We start from the raw sequence: 18049 nt of genomic DNA on the forward strand, positions 1-18049 counted from the left end.
TCAAACGAGTGCCTGCGGCGAGTGGAAAGTTTGGCCTCCTTGCACCGGTGTTTTTTTCACTGGATGGCACTCGTGTTTTTGAATTTTTATTCACCAAAAACATCCATGGTGGAACCATGAAGATCCAGACCTCTCTCCTCGGGGGTGGTACTCTTTGAGGAGTGCCACCCCCAAAGACTAAAACTGGGGAATTTGTTGGCTGCCGTGGCCCCTTTGGGCACCATCACCTTTTTTGTTTTCACTGAACCTCGGGTCTTAATAAAGAGAGAGAGAAAAAAAATTAGGCTTGGTCTTCAAAAAAACAAGAAACAAGAAACATTCTATCACCCATACAATCTCTCTTTTGGCTTTTTTGTTTAAAAAAAAAAAAAAAAAAAAAAAAAAAGCCTAAATTACAGGGCCCCCCCCCCCCGTTTGGCGGTACCACCTCGAGCAAGTCCTTGACTTTTATATAGAAAACTAGCAACAGCATTGAACTACTGATAAAGAAAAGAGCGCCCTGGGAGCTTACAATCTAATATACTGAATCTGCAAAATTACTATGAAAAGCTGCCCTTTTCCCCTCCCTCTGCGGTAATTTGAGAACCCGTGATGGGTATGAAAACCACGTCGCCCCCCCCGACGTCCCGCTGCGTGTTACACGTCTGTAATGTTACATGCCTCGTTGGCAAAATTCCAATCTTTGCAGCATTTTATGTAAAAAAATAAAAATAATAAAAAAAATAAAAAAAATAATAATAATAAAAACTACCTGTTTACTGACGTTCCCATTTTTTTTAAATTTTATCTATTAAAAAACCCTCCAGGTTTACAAACCTCACTTAATTTCCATCTCCAGCAGGAATCGTGCGCTTAGGGTTTTGTCTCGCTACCTAACGGTGTTCTTAAATTCTGAAATGTTTTCCCCATTTCCCCAGGGTTTTTAAGATTGGCTTTGATAACATTCCTTTTAACTCGGCAGTAATCCATTAACCCCGTGCATTCTGCTGTACTTCACGTGTGACTGATTTTTTTTTTTAATAATATAGATGTTTTTAATTAATTTTATTTTTTAGGGGCCAGATTACAGGCATCAAAGTGGTTTTTTGACATTTTTTCTAAAAGGTCTATTCTGGAATCTGGTTAAAATGTAACTTTTTATCTTCATGACAAATACAATTCAATTACATTTTTCTTTCTTCAGTGACACGCTGGTTTCTGTGGCCTTTAGGGGATCATGGATTGATCAAACCCCCCATGTAAATCACACGTCACATACATGCCGATATCTCACAACATCCCAGGAACATCTGATAAGCTTATAATTCTTGGGTTTTCATTTTAAGAGCTGGGCCAGGCTTGACCCAACTGATTGGCCGTTGGGAACCTACCACTGTGGCAGGGGAGGGCTGGCAGCCTAAGGCCTGGGGGGGCAAGTCAAGTGAAGTGGCTCCGCCCCCTCGCACTCACCTTTCACCCCTCACGCTGCTCCCATCACTATGCGGCCGTCAGACTGCTGGAAAACTGATCTAAACGGCCGCTGGGTGCTGATGCCACCGGCCGGAGCTACTTTAATCCTTTTTTTTTTATTTATTTAATATGCCGGATCGGCTTGCCATATTAAAAATAAATAAAGTTATAAAGTAGCTCCGGCCGGCTGCATCAGCACCCAGCGGCCGTTTAGATTCGATTTCCAACAATCTGATGGCCGCATAGTGATGGGAGCAGCGTGAGGGGTGAAAGGTGAGTGTGAGGGGGCGGAGCTTTCACCCCTCACGCTGCTCCCATCACTTGGCGGCCATCAGACTGCTGGAAAACTGATCTAAACGGCCGCTGGGTGCTGATGCCGCCGGCCGGCGCTGCTTTAATACTTTTTTGTTTCATTTAATAGCCAATCTGGCTTGCCATATTAAATTTAAAAAAAAAGTATTAAAGTAGCGCCGGCCGGCGGCATCAGCACCCAGCGGCCGTTTAGATTAGATTTCGGGCGGACTGGGGGGCAATTGCTCCCCTGCCCCCCAGCCCAGTCCGCCCCTGCACTGAAGTGTCGTCGAGCTTCCCACTGGTGGTACTTTGAGCCCCCGAGACTTAGTGCCTTGTGGTGGGCACCTTCATGCTGCCATTAACAGTGTTCAGTTAGCCTAAGGACATTGGGCAAAGCTGGTGACATCTGATCTTGAGCTAGTGCTCCCATGATGCTCAGCTATTTGTTACAGTTAGTCACACCCACATTTCAAGACCTTCCCCCAAGGATCCTATAAGAAGATATCTCCAGAGAAAATCTGGTTCTTCCTTGGGTATAGTTGTTTTGATGCCATTAGGAGCAGTATTTGTAACTGCTTGTCACATGACTTGCTCCTGTTGGGTTTCCCCCTCCCCTTTGGTTAAAGCAGATTGGCTTTGGTAGCTTTAAAGGGTGGAGTAAGTGAGTGGGACTCAAGAAAATAATTCTAAGTGTTCTTCTGCCCCTGTCACCAAAATGATTCTTTAACATAGTCCGTCATTCTAAAACGGTAATTGGGAGAAATCCACAAAAACAATAAAAAAGTTTGATAAAAAAAATGTAACGATGTGAAAAAAATCTCAACATTTATTTTAAAATCTAAGCAGCTATTTTACAATCTAACAGGCAGGTTAAAAAATGTCTGTTTCGTTTTTCTGAGAAATGTGCTATTGTGTGATAAAGTTCAATTCTGACGTAGAGATCCTGACCTTCCTTCGCTTGTGGTGTTTTTTTTGGTTTTAACGCAAACACGTGTTCATCGTTATGTGTGTTTTTCTTTTTTCTTCTTCTTCTCTCTCATTGGCACCGAGCCAACTTACAAACCGAGCCGTAACACATGCTGACGGCCGTGCGTTCCTCTGGAGACACAATGTATCTTTTGGTTTTATCTGTTTTTTGTTTGTTTGTTTTACATTTTTTTTAAAAATTTATTTAACATTCAAATTTTTTTGTAGACCCCACATTTTCTTTACAGTTCGTGCCCCTAAATAAATCTGTGTAATGCTGCTTACAGGTTAAAAGGCCATCTGCTGCAGTGGGCAAATGCATGGGGGGCCGCTGGCCGACTGCACCACACACTAACCCCATTTAACGCTCCGGTGGCAGATCAGGGGCTGTTGTGTAGCCCACCGGCTGGGTATGCCTGGCCGCACACTACATGAGCATAAAGCATTGGAGACCGATGGCCTTAAAGTGACAGGGCCGCCCCGCCACCGTCGGTCCGGCCCTTGAAGGTCCCATTTGAATGAAATCTAAAATTACACTCGGAGGTGAAAAAAACCTTTTTATAGTTTTTTTTTTTTTTATTATTATTTATTTATTAAATCCGCCTTTTTTAATACCCTTTTAACTTCAGTCACATGCATTTTTAAACCTTTGCCCCCGCAGCATCCTGCGCGGCCGGGACCCCGGAGCGTCACACGCGGTGATTATTACATTACGCAGACAGAAAAGATTTTCCACTTTAATCTGTGAGGAGTATCGCCGGCCGGCGGCTGCTGCTGCTGCTGCCTCCGGAAACTGGTCCGACTGGAATCCTCTCTCAGCGCTGCCTTTTTTTTTTTCTTTCTCCCCTTTCCTGCAGTCACCCAGTAATTTAAAGCTCGGAGGTTTTTACGCTCTAAAGGGAGGTGTTCAGCTCTAAAGGGAGGTGTTCGTATGGAGTTTGCTCACTTTTTTCTTAACCCTTTGAATGCTAAAGGCTTCAGTAACCCAATCCCAGCTCCCCTTTTTATCCCCCCCCCCATTGTTCAGCCATCGACGCAGAAGATTTTTTGGTTTCTGGGTACCTGAAATTTTCTCGTTTTGCGTTCAAAATGCAAGATTGTCTCGTTACGTAAATATTGCAGATAATCGGGGGCTTTCCTACAGTATTTGGCACCCCCCACTTATCACGCTAATAGGATCGTATGTGACATCACCCTACTGCCTGAAGCCCAACACGGATTGTAAGCTCCTTTTGAGCAGGGCCCTCCTTGCCTTTTTTTGTTTCTGTAAGCCTGAACGGCCTCCCAGCAGAAGCGGTAGAGGGTAATACAGTGAGGGTATTAAACATGCATGAGATAGACATACGGCTCCTGAATCTAAGACGAGACCAACGACTGATTACGGTTTGAGTCTTTACAGCAACTCCGCACTCGAAGGGTTAAACCCAAAGTTTCCCCAAAATCTCCACAACGAAACACAACATTTGGTGAAATCTCTCGGGGGGTTATTAGGACCCTGAATCTCTCCAATCAGCGAAGGATAAAAAAAAGCAAAGTAAAGGTTGTCAGAATGCCCCAAATAATAGAATTACGTGGCGGCTCGCAGACCGTGGCTGCGCTGATCTGGATTTCCTTACAAGGCCTGCCGTGCGCTCCGGCCGAGGGGAAGCAGACTGCCTGGTGCCTGATTAAGAATGCGAGTTCACATCCCCCGTCTCTTCGCTGCTTAAACCTGCGCCCACCACGTGCAACGCCACGAGCATCGGAAACGTTCCGCCAGGCTCTGTGCTTTTTTACTTTATTTTTTTTATTCCTTTTTGTACCGTTTTTTTATTTTACTTTTTGTTTATATATAAAATATTTTACTATCACTTTATATATAGAATGTAATATTTTGTGTCGCTGTAGAGAGGCACCTGCTCTCAGTTGAGGGACGTTCAGGAACGTCTTCCTGATTCTAATATCCTCGATAAAAATGTCGGCGTGTTGGCGCTCTCGTTCGTAAAGTCCCGCCGCGCGGATGACTCTTGACGGCATCTCGACGCGTTGATCCTGTGTGCGGAATCTCCTTTCCGCGTCGCTGAGACGCACGTTGAGGGCACAAAGAGCCATTGTGTTATTTTTTTTCTTTTTTCTTTTTTTTTTTTTTTTTTTTTTTTTACTTTTTTGTGACGCATTTCTTTTCAAAGATAAATGTAATCTCCTAATAAGGTTATCGGAGGAATGTGACGCCGGCAGGCAGCCCGTGGGAAGTACGACCTCGTAACATACCAAAATATTTACATTCGAGCTCTCCGATCCCCGTACAGGAGGGACGCGCGATGTGCGAAAGGTCTTCTCGGGCTTATTAAGCCCCTCGACAATCCAGCTTGGAAAAGACCCTCCTAATAGGTGAACGGGAGACGCCTTCATCACAAAATTAAGGAGAGTTTATGCAGTCAGGTGGTTTTTATCTTTTTTTTTTGTTCTTCAAAGGGTAACCTAAATACCTGGAAACTCTCTAAATGAGCCGACCCTGAGACTCTTAAATTATTAACCCTTTAATACCCCATCATAAGGATTCTATGTAACGACACATCAAAAGCGTAACCTAGATGGCTCTGATACCAGTGGTCATGGAAAAATTGACTTGTTGTCAATTTAAAGATGCACTTGATGTAGTCACCTGCATTCAAGCAGCGATATCGGCCATAACACACTGGGCGCGTAAACTGCGAGTCTCTTATATATGATCTCAGCGGGGAGAATAGGATGGAGTCGGCTCCAGACTGTCATGTAGCGGCAGCCAATGGTTTTATGTACAGGCGACCCGACGCGTTCCTCCGAACTGACTTTTGTTCGAGGGGGTGTGGTTAGAGGTATCTGTGGGCGGGGTTGTGTAACTGGGTGTGGCATTTAGAAGAAGAATAATGGGGTTTATTTGCCCCATTTAATTTATAAAGCCGTTTCCTACTGTTTCTATACACATTATCGGGGCTTTTAGGGCTGTAGAACCCTGCGATCCCCTCATACCCAGCAAACATTCTCACCTCCCAGAAAAGAGGGGCTTCAGGGGGGATAGAGGGGCATCAGGGGGAGGAAAGAGGGATTGGCCCATCCATAAAATATTTTGATGATTTTGTCAAGTGGCTTGGGATGCTTATTATGGTGCATGTTTATAATAATATCTAATTATTTTATTTATATAGCGCCAACAATTCCCGTGGCGCTCCGTACAGTCCCTACATTCAAAGGGTCTGTCAAAACTAGAACCAACAGACTAAGACTAACTGATACATTAGGAAGAGGGCTCGGCTCGCAAGAGCTTATAATCTTGTTACAAAAATATGCAACAATAATAATTATTTCCGGCTTATACAAATAATTGGCATTTACACAAAATTGATGGCTGCGCCGATCTAGAACCGTGTACAGTGTACAGTGGTTTGGAAATAGCGCAGTTCTAGAAATTTTTTTTAACTTTTTTTTTTGGGGGGGGTCGTTGGATTTCTGTCCCTCATCCAAAGCCCATGGTCTGATAGGGGAGTAATTGTTCAGGTCATTTGTGTAAATCACTCCCATGAAGCCTGGCCAGCCAAGCGGCCGTAGTGCTGCCCTGCTCTGCGTTGTGGAGTTTAATATCCTGTCTAGGTCGTAACGTTCTAGGCGTGTTCCGCTGCTGACGTCGGAATGACCCGCTGTATTATATATTGTGTTTATTCGTATTGTTTTGTTTGGCTGTAAAATGATTTACATAATTGTAGCTGCCAACTGAATTTCAATGAGCGATCGGGGACACCCCGCCCAGCCTTCCACGTGGCTTCATCTCTCCAGCTCGCTCGCCCCCAGGCTGTCCGCGACAAGCCCTCGAGGGCCAGCGGCTATCAGGCTAGCTGACCAGACTCTGAAAGCTAAATCAAAGCGCTGGTTTAATATATATTTTATTTACCGGGGTTCCGTCTAGAATCTTTGGACAGAATGTTTGCCCTCCTCCCGGTACCCATATTTCTTAACCAAATTTTACTTGAATGTGGAACTTTTCTATGATGCAATTTGATCGTTGGTAAGTTATGGGATATATTCAATAAAACACACTGTTTATATTAGAATTTAAGGTTCATATATTCTATTCTAGGTTCGATTGGACCCAATACCCATATTTCTTAATCTAACCTTTTGCTCAATTTTCACATATTCTTTTAATTCTAATAGCATATTGATACATTGTTTTAATATTAGAATTGGGTAACCGTAAATATATCTGATGGCGAAAGACCACCCTATTTCTGAAAATTCAGGGGACAGAAGCTTTGATCCTCGCATGCTGCCTCCTGAAAAGCGGGATTTCTGGTCACGCTGCTCTGTGGGTTTTTAGGGTAATTCTTGTGTTATTCAGGGATATTCACAATCCATTCCAGAACACTTATAGGAAAGCGGCCTTCAAACCGGTTTCAACAACCCTGCTCTGAACATGGATGGGAGATCGTCCTGACGTTAACCTCGTGTGCCGTCTGCCAGACTCTGGGGCTAAGTAGCTCCGTCCTCCATGGCCGCCTGGCAAATCTGTTTTTCGTTAAAAAAAACAAAAACTAAAAACAAAAAAAAAAACCCCATTGGAGACTTTAGCATTTCATATAAGTGGGCAGTAAGAAAAGATATGACGTTCCTTTCATGAGGGTCCTTCCCGTTAGGTGGCGCAGGTCTTGGACCTTGGTCCTTTCTGTATTGAAGCTGGTCAGCGGTGGCCACCCAAAAAAGCCCAAATCCAGATTCTGTAGCCCAAACCAAACCGGCTGCTTATGGCCGGGAACGGGGGTCGCATGGACTGGATGGTCTCGAGGTTTAGCTCAACATCTAAACTCCATTATAGTTGGGTATCTTTACGGTAGTCATGGCGGAGTAGGACATGCGATGAGTAGATTTTATTTCAGGTATTTTGTGGTAAAACCGTTCAGATGGTACGTGTGCCCCCGTGTAAACATTCCCCGGAAATCACGATGCCTTTCGGGGTCAGACATTAAGCCGCGATGCACGAACAGACCCAGCACGGAATGTCGGTGAAATTTCTCACGCGTCCCCTGACGTATCGGGGCAGCTCTGTGATCCTTCATGATTATTTGGTGTCAGGACTATATATTTTTTTTCACCCCTGAAACAAGGATTTCCCGCAGTTTTGATATCTGTATCACGTTGCCATGGCGCCAATATCATTGTTTGTCTACTTCTATGCTGGGTTACCATGGAAATGCTTATTTACAGAACTAATGCCCGACGCTGGCAGCCAGATGCGCCTGTGGCCGGCTCTTTATCATTTGATCAATAAGAGGCCTCGAATGTGCAGCGGTAACGGAGGCCGAGTCTCCGGAGCGTGAAAATAGCGGCCTCCTGGCTGCTCGTGAGGGGACTGTGGGCTCGTGGTGAAAACAGTCCGCTTCTAAGGCAATGTGCTAGATTTCAAGCAGTTGCCATAGAAACGAAGGTCTTCTTTCTGACGGCTCCAGTTTTGCCTTCGTGAATATGGAGCACATCGTGACCCCTCGTAGAATAGCAGGCGGTGTTTATAGCGGTCCGTGGGAACTGCGTTTTGGAATAAGTCGCATTAAAATGCGCGGCCAGCGTGGAGGGGACGCACTAGGCCTCGCTTTAGGATCCTTTGGGTCCCAATGTGGTTCTGTGGCAGACAACCCAGAACTACATCAACATTTTACATATGTGTGTATGTATGCGTGTGTGTGTGTATGAATGAGTGTGTGTGTTTATTTTCCCCCAATGTTTTACGTCGCTCTTATATCTATATCTTTCTTTATAACCCTGATAAATAATTTGCGTGCACCCTCTCCTGACCCCCCCCCGTGCTTAATGCCTCTCGGTAATTTTAATAAATACCGTGAATGCGCCGTCTCCTGCGTTCAGTAAAGCTTAACCTATATTTAAAGAGAAGGAATCACGAAGCAGCCCATATTAAACCCAACAATTACAGTGACTACGGAGGAACTAATAACCCTGCGTTCCACCCCAAAATGATATATTAAGCCGGACACATTACTCGGTCGAATGACTTCCCTGGTATTTGGGGTCTGCGATAAAACGGAGATTCTAAATTATCCGCCGTGCGTTTATTTTGTTTTTGTAATTTCTACTTAAAGGACAACAATTAGCCCATTTCTCGTAACGCTTTTTATTGGCCAGAGAGGGGCACTTTTGTTCTAGGGAGTGTGGTTAGAGGCGTGTTTGGAGGGCGGGGTATTTGTGTATCTGAGTGGGGCATTTAGAAGAAGAATAATGGGGTTTATTTGCCCCATTTAATTTATAAAGCCGTTTCCTGCTGTTTCTATACACATTATCGGGGCTTTTAGGGCTGTAGAACCCTGCGATCCCCTCATACCCAGCAAACATTCTGACCTCCTAGAAAAGAGGGGCATCAGGGGAGGAGAGAGGGGCATTAAGGATTTTGGGGGGGAAAGAGAGAATGCCCAAACTAAACAGGGACACATTAATGGAGTTTGTGGGTATGAAAAATGGCCACATACTGAATGCTTATATCAAGCCCAGCACTCCCAGCCAGAAAGGGGGTAGCTTTCAGCTTGGTTCATCTGTTCCCTTGTTATCCTCTCGCGGTCTCTTCCTTGTGATAAACCGACCTGACTTTTGAAAGCAAAATCCGAGGACACGTCCATGCAATTACGTAAATAACATCGGGTCAAAATACAGGGGAACGTTGTGGGCTTTTGTGTCACATTCTGCCCTCGTCAGAAAAGCGGGGTAAAAAAGCTCAAATATATGCATTTTTCTTTTTTTTTTATATACAGGTATATTATTTTAGGGTGACGTATCAAAAGGGTTTGATGGGATTGTTATGACTGATAACGTTAGATATATTTATTGCATTTAAAAAAACCCGCTTCAATTTAGTATTTTTTTTTTGTTTTTAAATCTTTTTTTTGGGGGGGGGTTATTTTTCAACAGCTACAGAACGTGAGAACGGAGCATCTGTTTGCTTCTCCGATCATTGGAAAGGAAAAAAAAAGGGGGGGATTGCTGCTCCTTTAAATGATGTAAAATAATATGGTTTTTAGGTTGTAGAAAGCATCGGCAGGCGTACTTTGGATTTCAGGATTCAGATTTTCGACTAAATTTAAAAAAAAATTTACAAAAAAAAAAGAAACATAAAAATGTTATAATGTAACAAGCTGTCCGATGTGATACTTTATAGCAAAGTAATGTAAAAATATTGTTATCTGTCCAGTTCTGACTCTGCTTCGGTCTTCCTATGACACCGGTCGCCATTCCCAGCAGCCGTCGGGCGTTCATCCCAACTCCGTTCCCTGGACGAAGCAGAAAGCAAGTTATTTGCTTAATCGGAACATATTGTAAAATAATTTTGGAATGTAGCCAACTACTTTTAGAGAATGGTCCTTGGTCAAGCAGGCTGGGTTAGTGCATTTCTCTCCAGTGTGCAATGGGTTAAGGGCTGCTGGCGCAAAACAGCTGCTTGAACGAAGGTTTAATATACGTGGACGTTGTTCGTGGAAACCCCTCGATGAAATCCACGTGGGTCGCTCTATGGTTCTGGTGCGCAGCGCCATCTAGTGGAGCATTAAGATTTCTCGTCTGTCGTCTGGGCAGGTGAATACGTACCTGTGAATGCCGCTCAACAAACTGCCACCTTAGTTGGTCGCCAACGTGTTGCCTACCTTGCCATAATGTATATTCAACTGTGCGACTTAATGGAGACGCGTGGAATTTGCTGACAGATAAGGGCCCCTAGGCTCTCATTTTTAGATTGCTAAAGTAAGCATCTTATAGATTAGACTAAAATTCCATTTTTATCCGTTTATAGTCACTCTTGCATTGACCATAAAAGCATAAATAACTCTGTGTTTAAGTATTTTTTTCCACTTACTTTATTGGAAAATTGTTTAGCAGTCTCTAAATTAAAAAAAAAAAATCTTTCAAGGAAGTTATTTTCTTTTAATGTTGAAATGTTCAGAAAGTAGCTGGCACTTTTGAAGTTAGAAGCTACTTTCCATGACAATTACTCAATAGAGGGGTCTTAACCGACCTGGGGAGAGCTGATTGGCCGGCATGAGCATTGACAACATCAGCTTGGCCTCTAAGAGCGTGAAATTGGGTGGATTGTAATGTTTTTCGTTATTTAACTATAGCGTGAGATATTGATACAAAGTATGCTCCATGTTATTGGAGCCCCCAACATCGATAGGCAACGGAGGTTTTCTAAACAGAAACAAAGTGACGTCCAAAGAAAAATGTTTAAAAAGTTATCGAGAGTATCTGGACTCCAGCTTGGGGAGTGGAAGAACAGACCAAGATTCTAGAATGCACCATTCCTAAATGTTTCGGGGGCAGTGGAACAGATCATTTAAACAGGAAAACGAATAGACCGAACAAACATGAGCTCACAAAAAAAGGGGCGGACCGTCAGATTAACCCAATGACGGCGGAAAAAAGACATTAACCAGATGTCCGTCCATTGTGCGGGAAAACGCAGCGATACCATAGATAAGGCAGCTTTGGTAATTGTTTTGGGTAATAAAAACAATTTTAGGATGTCCACATTTTCTAAAATACTGATGGTATCTCCTGAAATGCGTAGAAGGCTCTCGGAATCCGAACGGACAATAAATATCTACTATTTTCTACAAGCTGTTAGAAATAATATGGTCCTCGCCTGGGTTATGTCGTGTTCTGCCACATTGTATCAGACATGCTTCACTCGAAGGTCTTGTTCCGCGGTCCACGTGACAGGCGACAATGGAGCTGGTGAAGTGTCGGCGAGTGGCTGTTTACTGGAGATCACAGCTTGGCCACAAAGCTCAGATGCCGTCGCACTACGGTGTCCCTGCCAATTTTCGGTGTCCACAGCCCTGAAGATAAGGAGGTGCCAAAGGCCATATTGAGAACTGGCAAATTCATTGTGTCAAAAAATACATACAGGAGGACGGGAGTTTGAAGATGCCTAATGTGCCTCAAAGAATCAGCAGGACCTTTTAGCTATTGATGGCTGCATAATGAGGACATCAACCCACAACCTCTTATATTGGCGTATTCACTAAAGATGGTGTCTGCGGGAGGTTGTGGGTTCATGTCCAAAACAAGGTCCATAAAGATACGGCTGGATGAGTTTGGAAGAATTTGATCGACCGCGCGGAGCGCTGACCTCAACCCCATTGTCCACTTTTTGGGATGAACAATCTCCGTTCCAGTCCAACATCAGTGCCTGACCTCACAAATGCTCTGCTGGATGAATGGGCGAGAATTCACACAGAAACTCCCCAAGATGTTGCGGAAATCCTTCCCAGAAGAGTGGAAGCCGTCATAGCTGCAAAGAGGGGACCTACTTCATATTAATGTCTATGTATTTAGAATGCGATGTCATCAAAGCCTCTGTTGGAGGAATGGTCAGGTGCCCCAATACTTTTGTCTCTATCGTGTAAGGTTTTAGTTTGAGTTCTGATGCATGGACGTTGGATGACACTGTAATGTTTACACTGGATTATGACCGATCTTGTCTTTACTCCAACTTAAATTCAACTCCCATTGATTTTCTTGACCTTTCTGCCATGCTGTCCGCTCCGCTGGCGTCTTCACCTTTAGTTATAAGAGACATATTTTTTTTTTAGAAGGTTTGACGTGCGTTATTGGAATTTCCATTTAAAGTAAAACTCTGTGCATCAGATGGACCCCGAGCAACATGACGAGGAACCGGCTTCATGCCCCAAATTCCACGTATTGAAAACAAGTTCTCTTTTTATATTTTTGTGATAACATATTCTGTTCCCGTACTATCATTGTGAACGCGGTGTCTGGGACCTGTCGGCGGGCTCATGTGGCCCTCGTCTGGGTTATGTCACGTCCTATCATTGTGTTTTGAGATCTGCTTTCGCTCGAATGTCTTCTTGTCCCGCAGTCTCGTGATACGAACACACGGCAGGCGACGACGGAGCTGGTGAAGTGTCAGCGAGTGGTTGTTTACCGGAGATCACAGCTTGGCCACGAAGCTTGGACGCCTTTGCGCTATTTAGACTACCGCGTCCCTGCCAGTTCCCATCTCCAGTCCTAGAGATAAGAAGGTGCCAACGGCCATATTGAAGAATAATAAAGCTGGCAAATTCAAAAAATACGCAATAAGACAAAATCTAAACAGTTGCTGGAAGCTCCTTAACTAAAATTATAACACCCTGGGTGTCGGGACCAACGCCGAGTAGTTTTATGCACTAAGGGGGAGGGTTCCAGGAAGTAGAGTCCAGGAAGTTGGTTACAACTTCCTGCTCTTATCGCCGCTAGAATTCTAACGCAATTTTCAATAGGGGATTGTGGGCACTGAAGAGAATTTTCCATGCTGGGCACTGAATGGACGTCAGGCCAGGAGAAATACATTTTATTAACGTATAAATGTACAAAAAGTAATCGTTTTTCCTGCGGTCGGTTCAGTTATTTTTATTTCATGTATTGGGTCTGTTTCCCTTTAACAACAAAATTTTGCCGAGCGGAATTTCCATCAAAGACGGAGAAAACAAATTGTCGGGAAACGCAAAGCTACCGGGTCCGATTTCCATCTCCCAGACTGCCTGTTCGTTACACGCGGCGTGATGCGAGCTAAAGTGCCGCGGCAGCCGGCGTTCCCGGAAAACGTGGTTATTCTTCTACGTTACGGGCGTAACCCCCGACGGGCCAATGTGTCAATGATATTTCTAATGGTTTATGGATATCTGCCGGGTGTCGCGGCTCGTTCCATGACATATACAGTTTCCAAAGCCTGCTACAATGTTACCTTACCCTCGAATATTAATTATTAATTAAAGGGTCATTGCGAAATGTCATCAGATCTCCTCGCCCGTGGATCTGTGAGGTCTCACGGGGGTCTGCTTCCTAATACTTGGTTAGAATGTGTTACTGGTTCTCGTGTTCTAGATTCGGTTCTATCTCTGGATGATGCGTCTCGGAGGCTGCAGCCGTCATCGTCGTTAGACGTTCTGTTAGCTTCTTATTTCTGGATACGCTGTGTATCTATGTCCTTCAGAAATCATATACTTTAACGGGAAGAATAATCCCTCGTACCGCGACCGTCTCGTCTGTCTGAACGTTCTATCTTCTCCCTCTCGTTGTCGGTTAAGGGTTCTGGGCTTAAAGAACGGGGATCGGATTTGCAAACCGTTGGCTGGGGTAATTTGAGAGAGAGAGAAGTGAACCGTGGTGCGGAATTGGCAGGGTGTCTGGTGTCTCTGCTTTCCTGCTTGCACATCTAACACTGCGCTGAACCCGATTGACGTCACGGAGGAAGATTTGATCTTTCGGAGTCGGCTGCTGACGCTCCGCTGCCTCGTCTGTGGTTTTAGCGATTCTCTTGTCTATCGCAGACCCCGTATAACCCCGAAGCATTGGTGTACTTATTTTTTTATTTTTTTTAAATAATTCTTTGCAAGAAATCTCTTGAAAGCCATTATAAACCGCAAGCAACAAACTTCTGTAAATTGCATACCTGCCAAGTGTCCCTGATTATGAGGGACAGTCAGGATGCCCCTCTGTTCTAGGAGCTCAGAATGTTTGTCGGGTGTGAGGGTATCACGGTGCTCATGGCCGTTTTGAAAGATTGGGAAGGCGCCGTCATATTTTTTTTAATATTTATAGTTAGATGACCTTTATCAGGACTGACCCTAAGCATTCGGGACACATGGTTATATATGTGCCACTGTTTTAATTTAGTTATTCTGTACCTCCCCGCTGTCTACACCCAGATGAAAGTTACACGAGATTAAGTCATGCGCGTGTCATACAATCCAATATCTTGTTCCATCTTGTTCTGTAAATGAGGTCAGATTTATGCCCCCCCCGCAGCCCCCCCCCTCGCTCTGAATACACGGTAAAAAAAAACCCAAAAACCCATAAAATTGTTTCAATATTTTGGTTTAACTCGCTGAGCACCTGAGGGCTTTTATGATCTGAACAGATAGACGGCTCCTATGTAGCTCTTTAAACACTGAAAGTCGCTTTAATTTCATCAGAAACCAATGCAATTTTTTTTATATATATATTTTTTTTATTTGCAGCATGTATGTTGTATGTTGTATGTTGGTTTCAAGGTATAACATGTGCCTATTTTTTTCTTTCTTCACCAGATGATTCTTTGGGACTGGGATCTAAAGCAGTGGTACAAACCCCAGTATCAGGTATTTATTCTAAATAACAAAAAAAAATTCTAAAAAAAATTTCTAAAACTTTTTTTTTTTTTTATTTCAGTTATTTAAATTGATCGTCGTTGTCATGGATCATGGGATTAATGCATGTGGAATTAAGATTTTTTTTGTCCTGAAGTTCTCTAAATTTCACTAAGGCTGCCTGAACTTAATAGCAATTTAACAGAAGAGAAATAACTTAATGGGGAGGAATAACCACGCAGATTCTGAGAACAGGGTGTTAATATGGCTGCTCACGTGGTGTTCATGTGACCTTTAAATATTGTATATAATTCCCAGAAATGTAGAGATTGGGAATTGTGGCCGATCTGCTTTAAGGGGAAAATGAACTTGATGGAAAAACTCTAAGATCGTTTATTTACATTATTTTTTGCAGAACCTTTGATTTGAATAATGTAACTTATTTTTTACTAATTTGTGCTTCATTAACCCCCACACCAAATAAGCCCATGTTCTTCGGGGTCTGTTGAATTTGGATGGGTTCAAATTATAACGTCTAAGGCAATAAGTCCCTTAAGTGAGCAAAAGGGGAGAGATATCAGAGAAAGGAGAGGGGTTTATTCACTAAATATAGAGATGTGCCAGATCTACCATGGCATCCACGTGTCCTGGATTCATTAATTGATGGGCTACAAGGACACAATGGGTCTCTGGTAATTTGGTGGCCCTCATAGGGTCCCGAGGACTAAGTACGGACTCTATTAATGTTGACACGCTGGGCCGCTTTCCGAATCGTGTAACCCCTGGCATCCTTTGACTTCTTCCAGAATGCTGGAGGTGGAAGCGGGGTCGACCTTTCAGTCTTGAACGAAGCCCGGAACATGGTTTCTGATCTTCTGGTCGACCCGACCCTTTCTCCGCAAGTTGTCTCCTCGCTTCGTAGCATTAGCAGCCTGATGGGGACTTTCTCAGGTTCATGCAGACCCAAAGTAAACCCATTTACCCCGTTCCCGGGCTTCTACCCGTGCACGGAAATGGAGGATCCGATGGATAAAGGAGAGAGAAAGTTCCACAAGGTAAAGCATCTACAAAGATCGTAATCCAGGGGCTGCCGCTGGTAACCGGGGCTCTTGCATCACAATAATAGTTACGTTTTAGGGGGTTTACAAAGAGTTGAGATACTTAGTAACAGCAATGCCCCCACTTAGTCATATGGATAACACGGCTCTATATGCTCTCCGCTGTAAGCTCCTCTCTCCATCCCACAGATTTCTGCCGTTAGGGGTTTATGTATCATCTTTATTTAGAGGACATATTGGGGAGAAAAAAAGCCATTGGCCCATTAATACTTTAAAAACTTATAATACTAGTCCCAATGGCTTAATGAAGGACAACGATGGCTCTGGCTTTCAGCGTCTGATCTGCGAGATCTGTATTGGGCTACAACTTTTAAGCGTTTGATCACAGATTCTGTTTCAAATTCCTTTCTTTCCCTCTTTCTTCTCTCTGAATGAATCTGGGTTTTTATTTGCTGAATAATATTTGTCGGGGGCGCGAGTAGAGACTCGTTGGAAGATACGCGGAGGTTTTACTCTCCTTAATGTGACTTTCTTTCTTCTGTTTCTTCTTTCTTTCGCCTTGTCTTCTCTGCTTAGGGTCTGAACAGTCGGAGCAGCCTGCCGACCCCCCAGCTCCGGCGAAGCTCGGGTATTTCTGGCCTGCAACCCATGGAACTTGCTTCTTCGCGGTGGGAGCGAAGCAACGGCAAACGTCCTTACCAGGATTACAGTAATTCAAGGTGAGACTGAGGGCTCCTCGTTATTCATTTCAATGGAGCGATCGCTATTGTTACATAAAACGCGACAGGCAAAGTACATGTTTGGAGGTGAGACAGTAAGAAGATGGAATCTCCACCAAATGTTTTTTTTTTCTGGATTCCCACCATTCCTACACAACCCATGTCCGAGAGGAATCATAAAGCTAACTTCTCATTTCTCCTCGGCAGACCACATAGGGTCGCGCAAACACAACGTAAACCATCGCTGTATGAAAGCTGCAGTTCCGTCCTCTTATAGTTTGGTGTTACTCTGTCCATCTGAGATATTTTATGATTATTTTTACTATATTACTAGATAACAGGTATATTTGGTGGGTCCATATTATTCTTTTTATTATTCTTTTTATTATTCTTATTATTTATAATTATTATTTTGTATTTATTATTATTTTTTCTTTATATAGGGCCTACAATTTACGCAGCAATTCTTACAATACATATTCAAGGGGAATGACGAGACTATAGAGGGCCGTACTGGTAGAACAAAGGTCACCCCCTTTGAGCACCAACAACTATAATAGTAACGGTAGTTCTGTGACCTTTTCTACTAAAGCCGGTTTATTCGGCAGTAAGTTCTTTCCCCGTATAATTTTTGGAGCCAAACATTTACGTGTCGGGGGTCCAGGAGACGACCAGTGGGGAAAATCTCCGGGCTGTAAGTGTGAGACTGGCCAGCAGAGGGCAGCCTTGCACAGCATTGTTATTAGTGAACTCGTTACATTGTAACCTCGTTAACGAGCACCGTTTAGTAGTCATGGATTGGTCCGTGACGACGGTTACAAGGTGGACGAAATATCCTCTCAAACAAGAAATAATACTAATATTTTTAATTCTAATTCCTGCTTAATATTTTCTTTGGTATCAGTGAAGTAGAAGGTAAATCTTTTCTGGGATTTGTCGCTCCCCTGTCATTTTGTAATATATTGTTGTTTTTTCCTTAATATGCTCTTATTTTCTTAATTTAACCAGCCAAGGATCTTATCCCAATGGATCTTTCAGCTCTAACCTGCTCACAATACCAAAGCAAAGGTCATCGTCGGTGACCCTGACGCACCACATGGGCCCCAGGAGAGCTGGTAAGATACCGATACTGACTGCTGCCTGTAGAGACTGACTTATGACATCATCATCCGGTGACACCGGCGGCAGGAGCATTAAAGAAAGTTATCTGCTTAGAAATGCACAAATCTTACTGCACAAGACTACCAAATATAATATGGTGTGCATAGGGAACCCTGACACCTGCGTTTTATATAAACAGAAGATAAATCACATTTGCTGTGACGGAAACAGAAAAATACCCTTTTTTTTTTTTTTTTTTTTTGTACTGTGCGGCGCCTTTCATTGGTTTCTAGGATAAGCAGCTGCGATCTTTTTATGAATTTCCAAT

The 18049-nt window shown here is 43.5% G+C and overlaps 1 protein-coding gene across 1 annotated transcript in view; it reads left to right on the forward strand.

Moving 5' to 3' along the window:
• Nucleotides 1-18049, forward strand: part of PDE3B (phosphodiesterase 3B) — a 55771-nt gene that overhangs the window by 25420 nt on the left and 12302 nt on the right. Inside the window, exons 2-5 of the mRNA XM_053448360.1 lie at nt 14805-14855; nt 15650-15898; nt 16478-16620; nt 17629-17735. Of these exons, the coding sequence (XP_053304335.1) occupies nt 14805-14855; nt 15650-15898; nt 16478-16620; nt 17629-17735 (550 nt within the window). The remainder of the gene's footprint in view (nt 1-14804; nt 14856-15649; nt 15899-16477; nt 16621-17628; nt 17736-18049) is intronic.

Source organism: Spea bombifrons, chromosome 10 (genome assembly GCF_027358695.1).
Source record: "Spea bombifrons isolate aSpeBom1 chromosome 10, aSpeBom1.2.pri, whole genome shotgun sequence".
Taxonomy (NCBI): Eukaryota; Metazoa; Chordata; class Amphibia; order Anura; family Pelobatidae; genus Spea; species Spea bombifrons.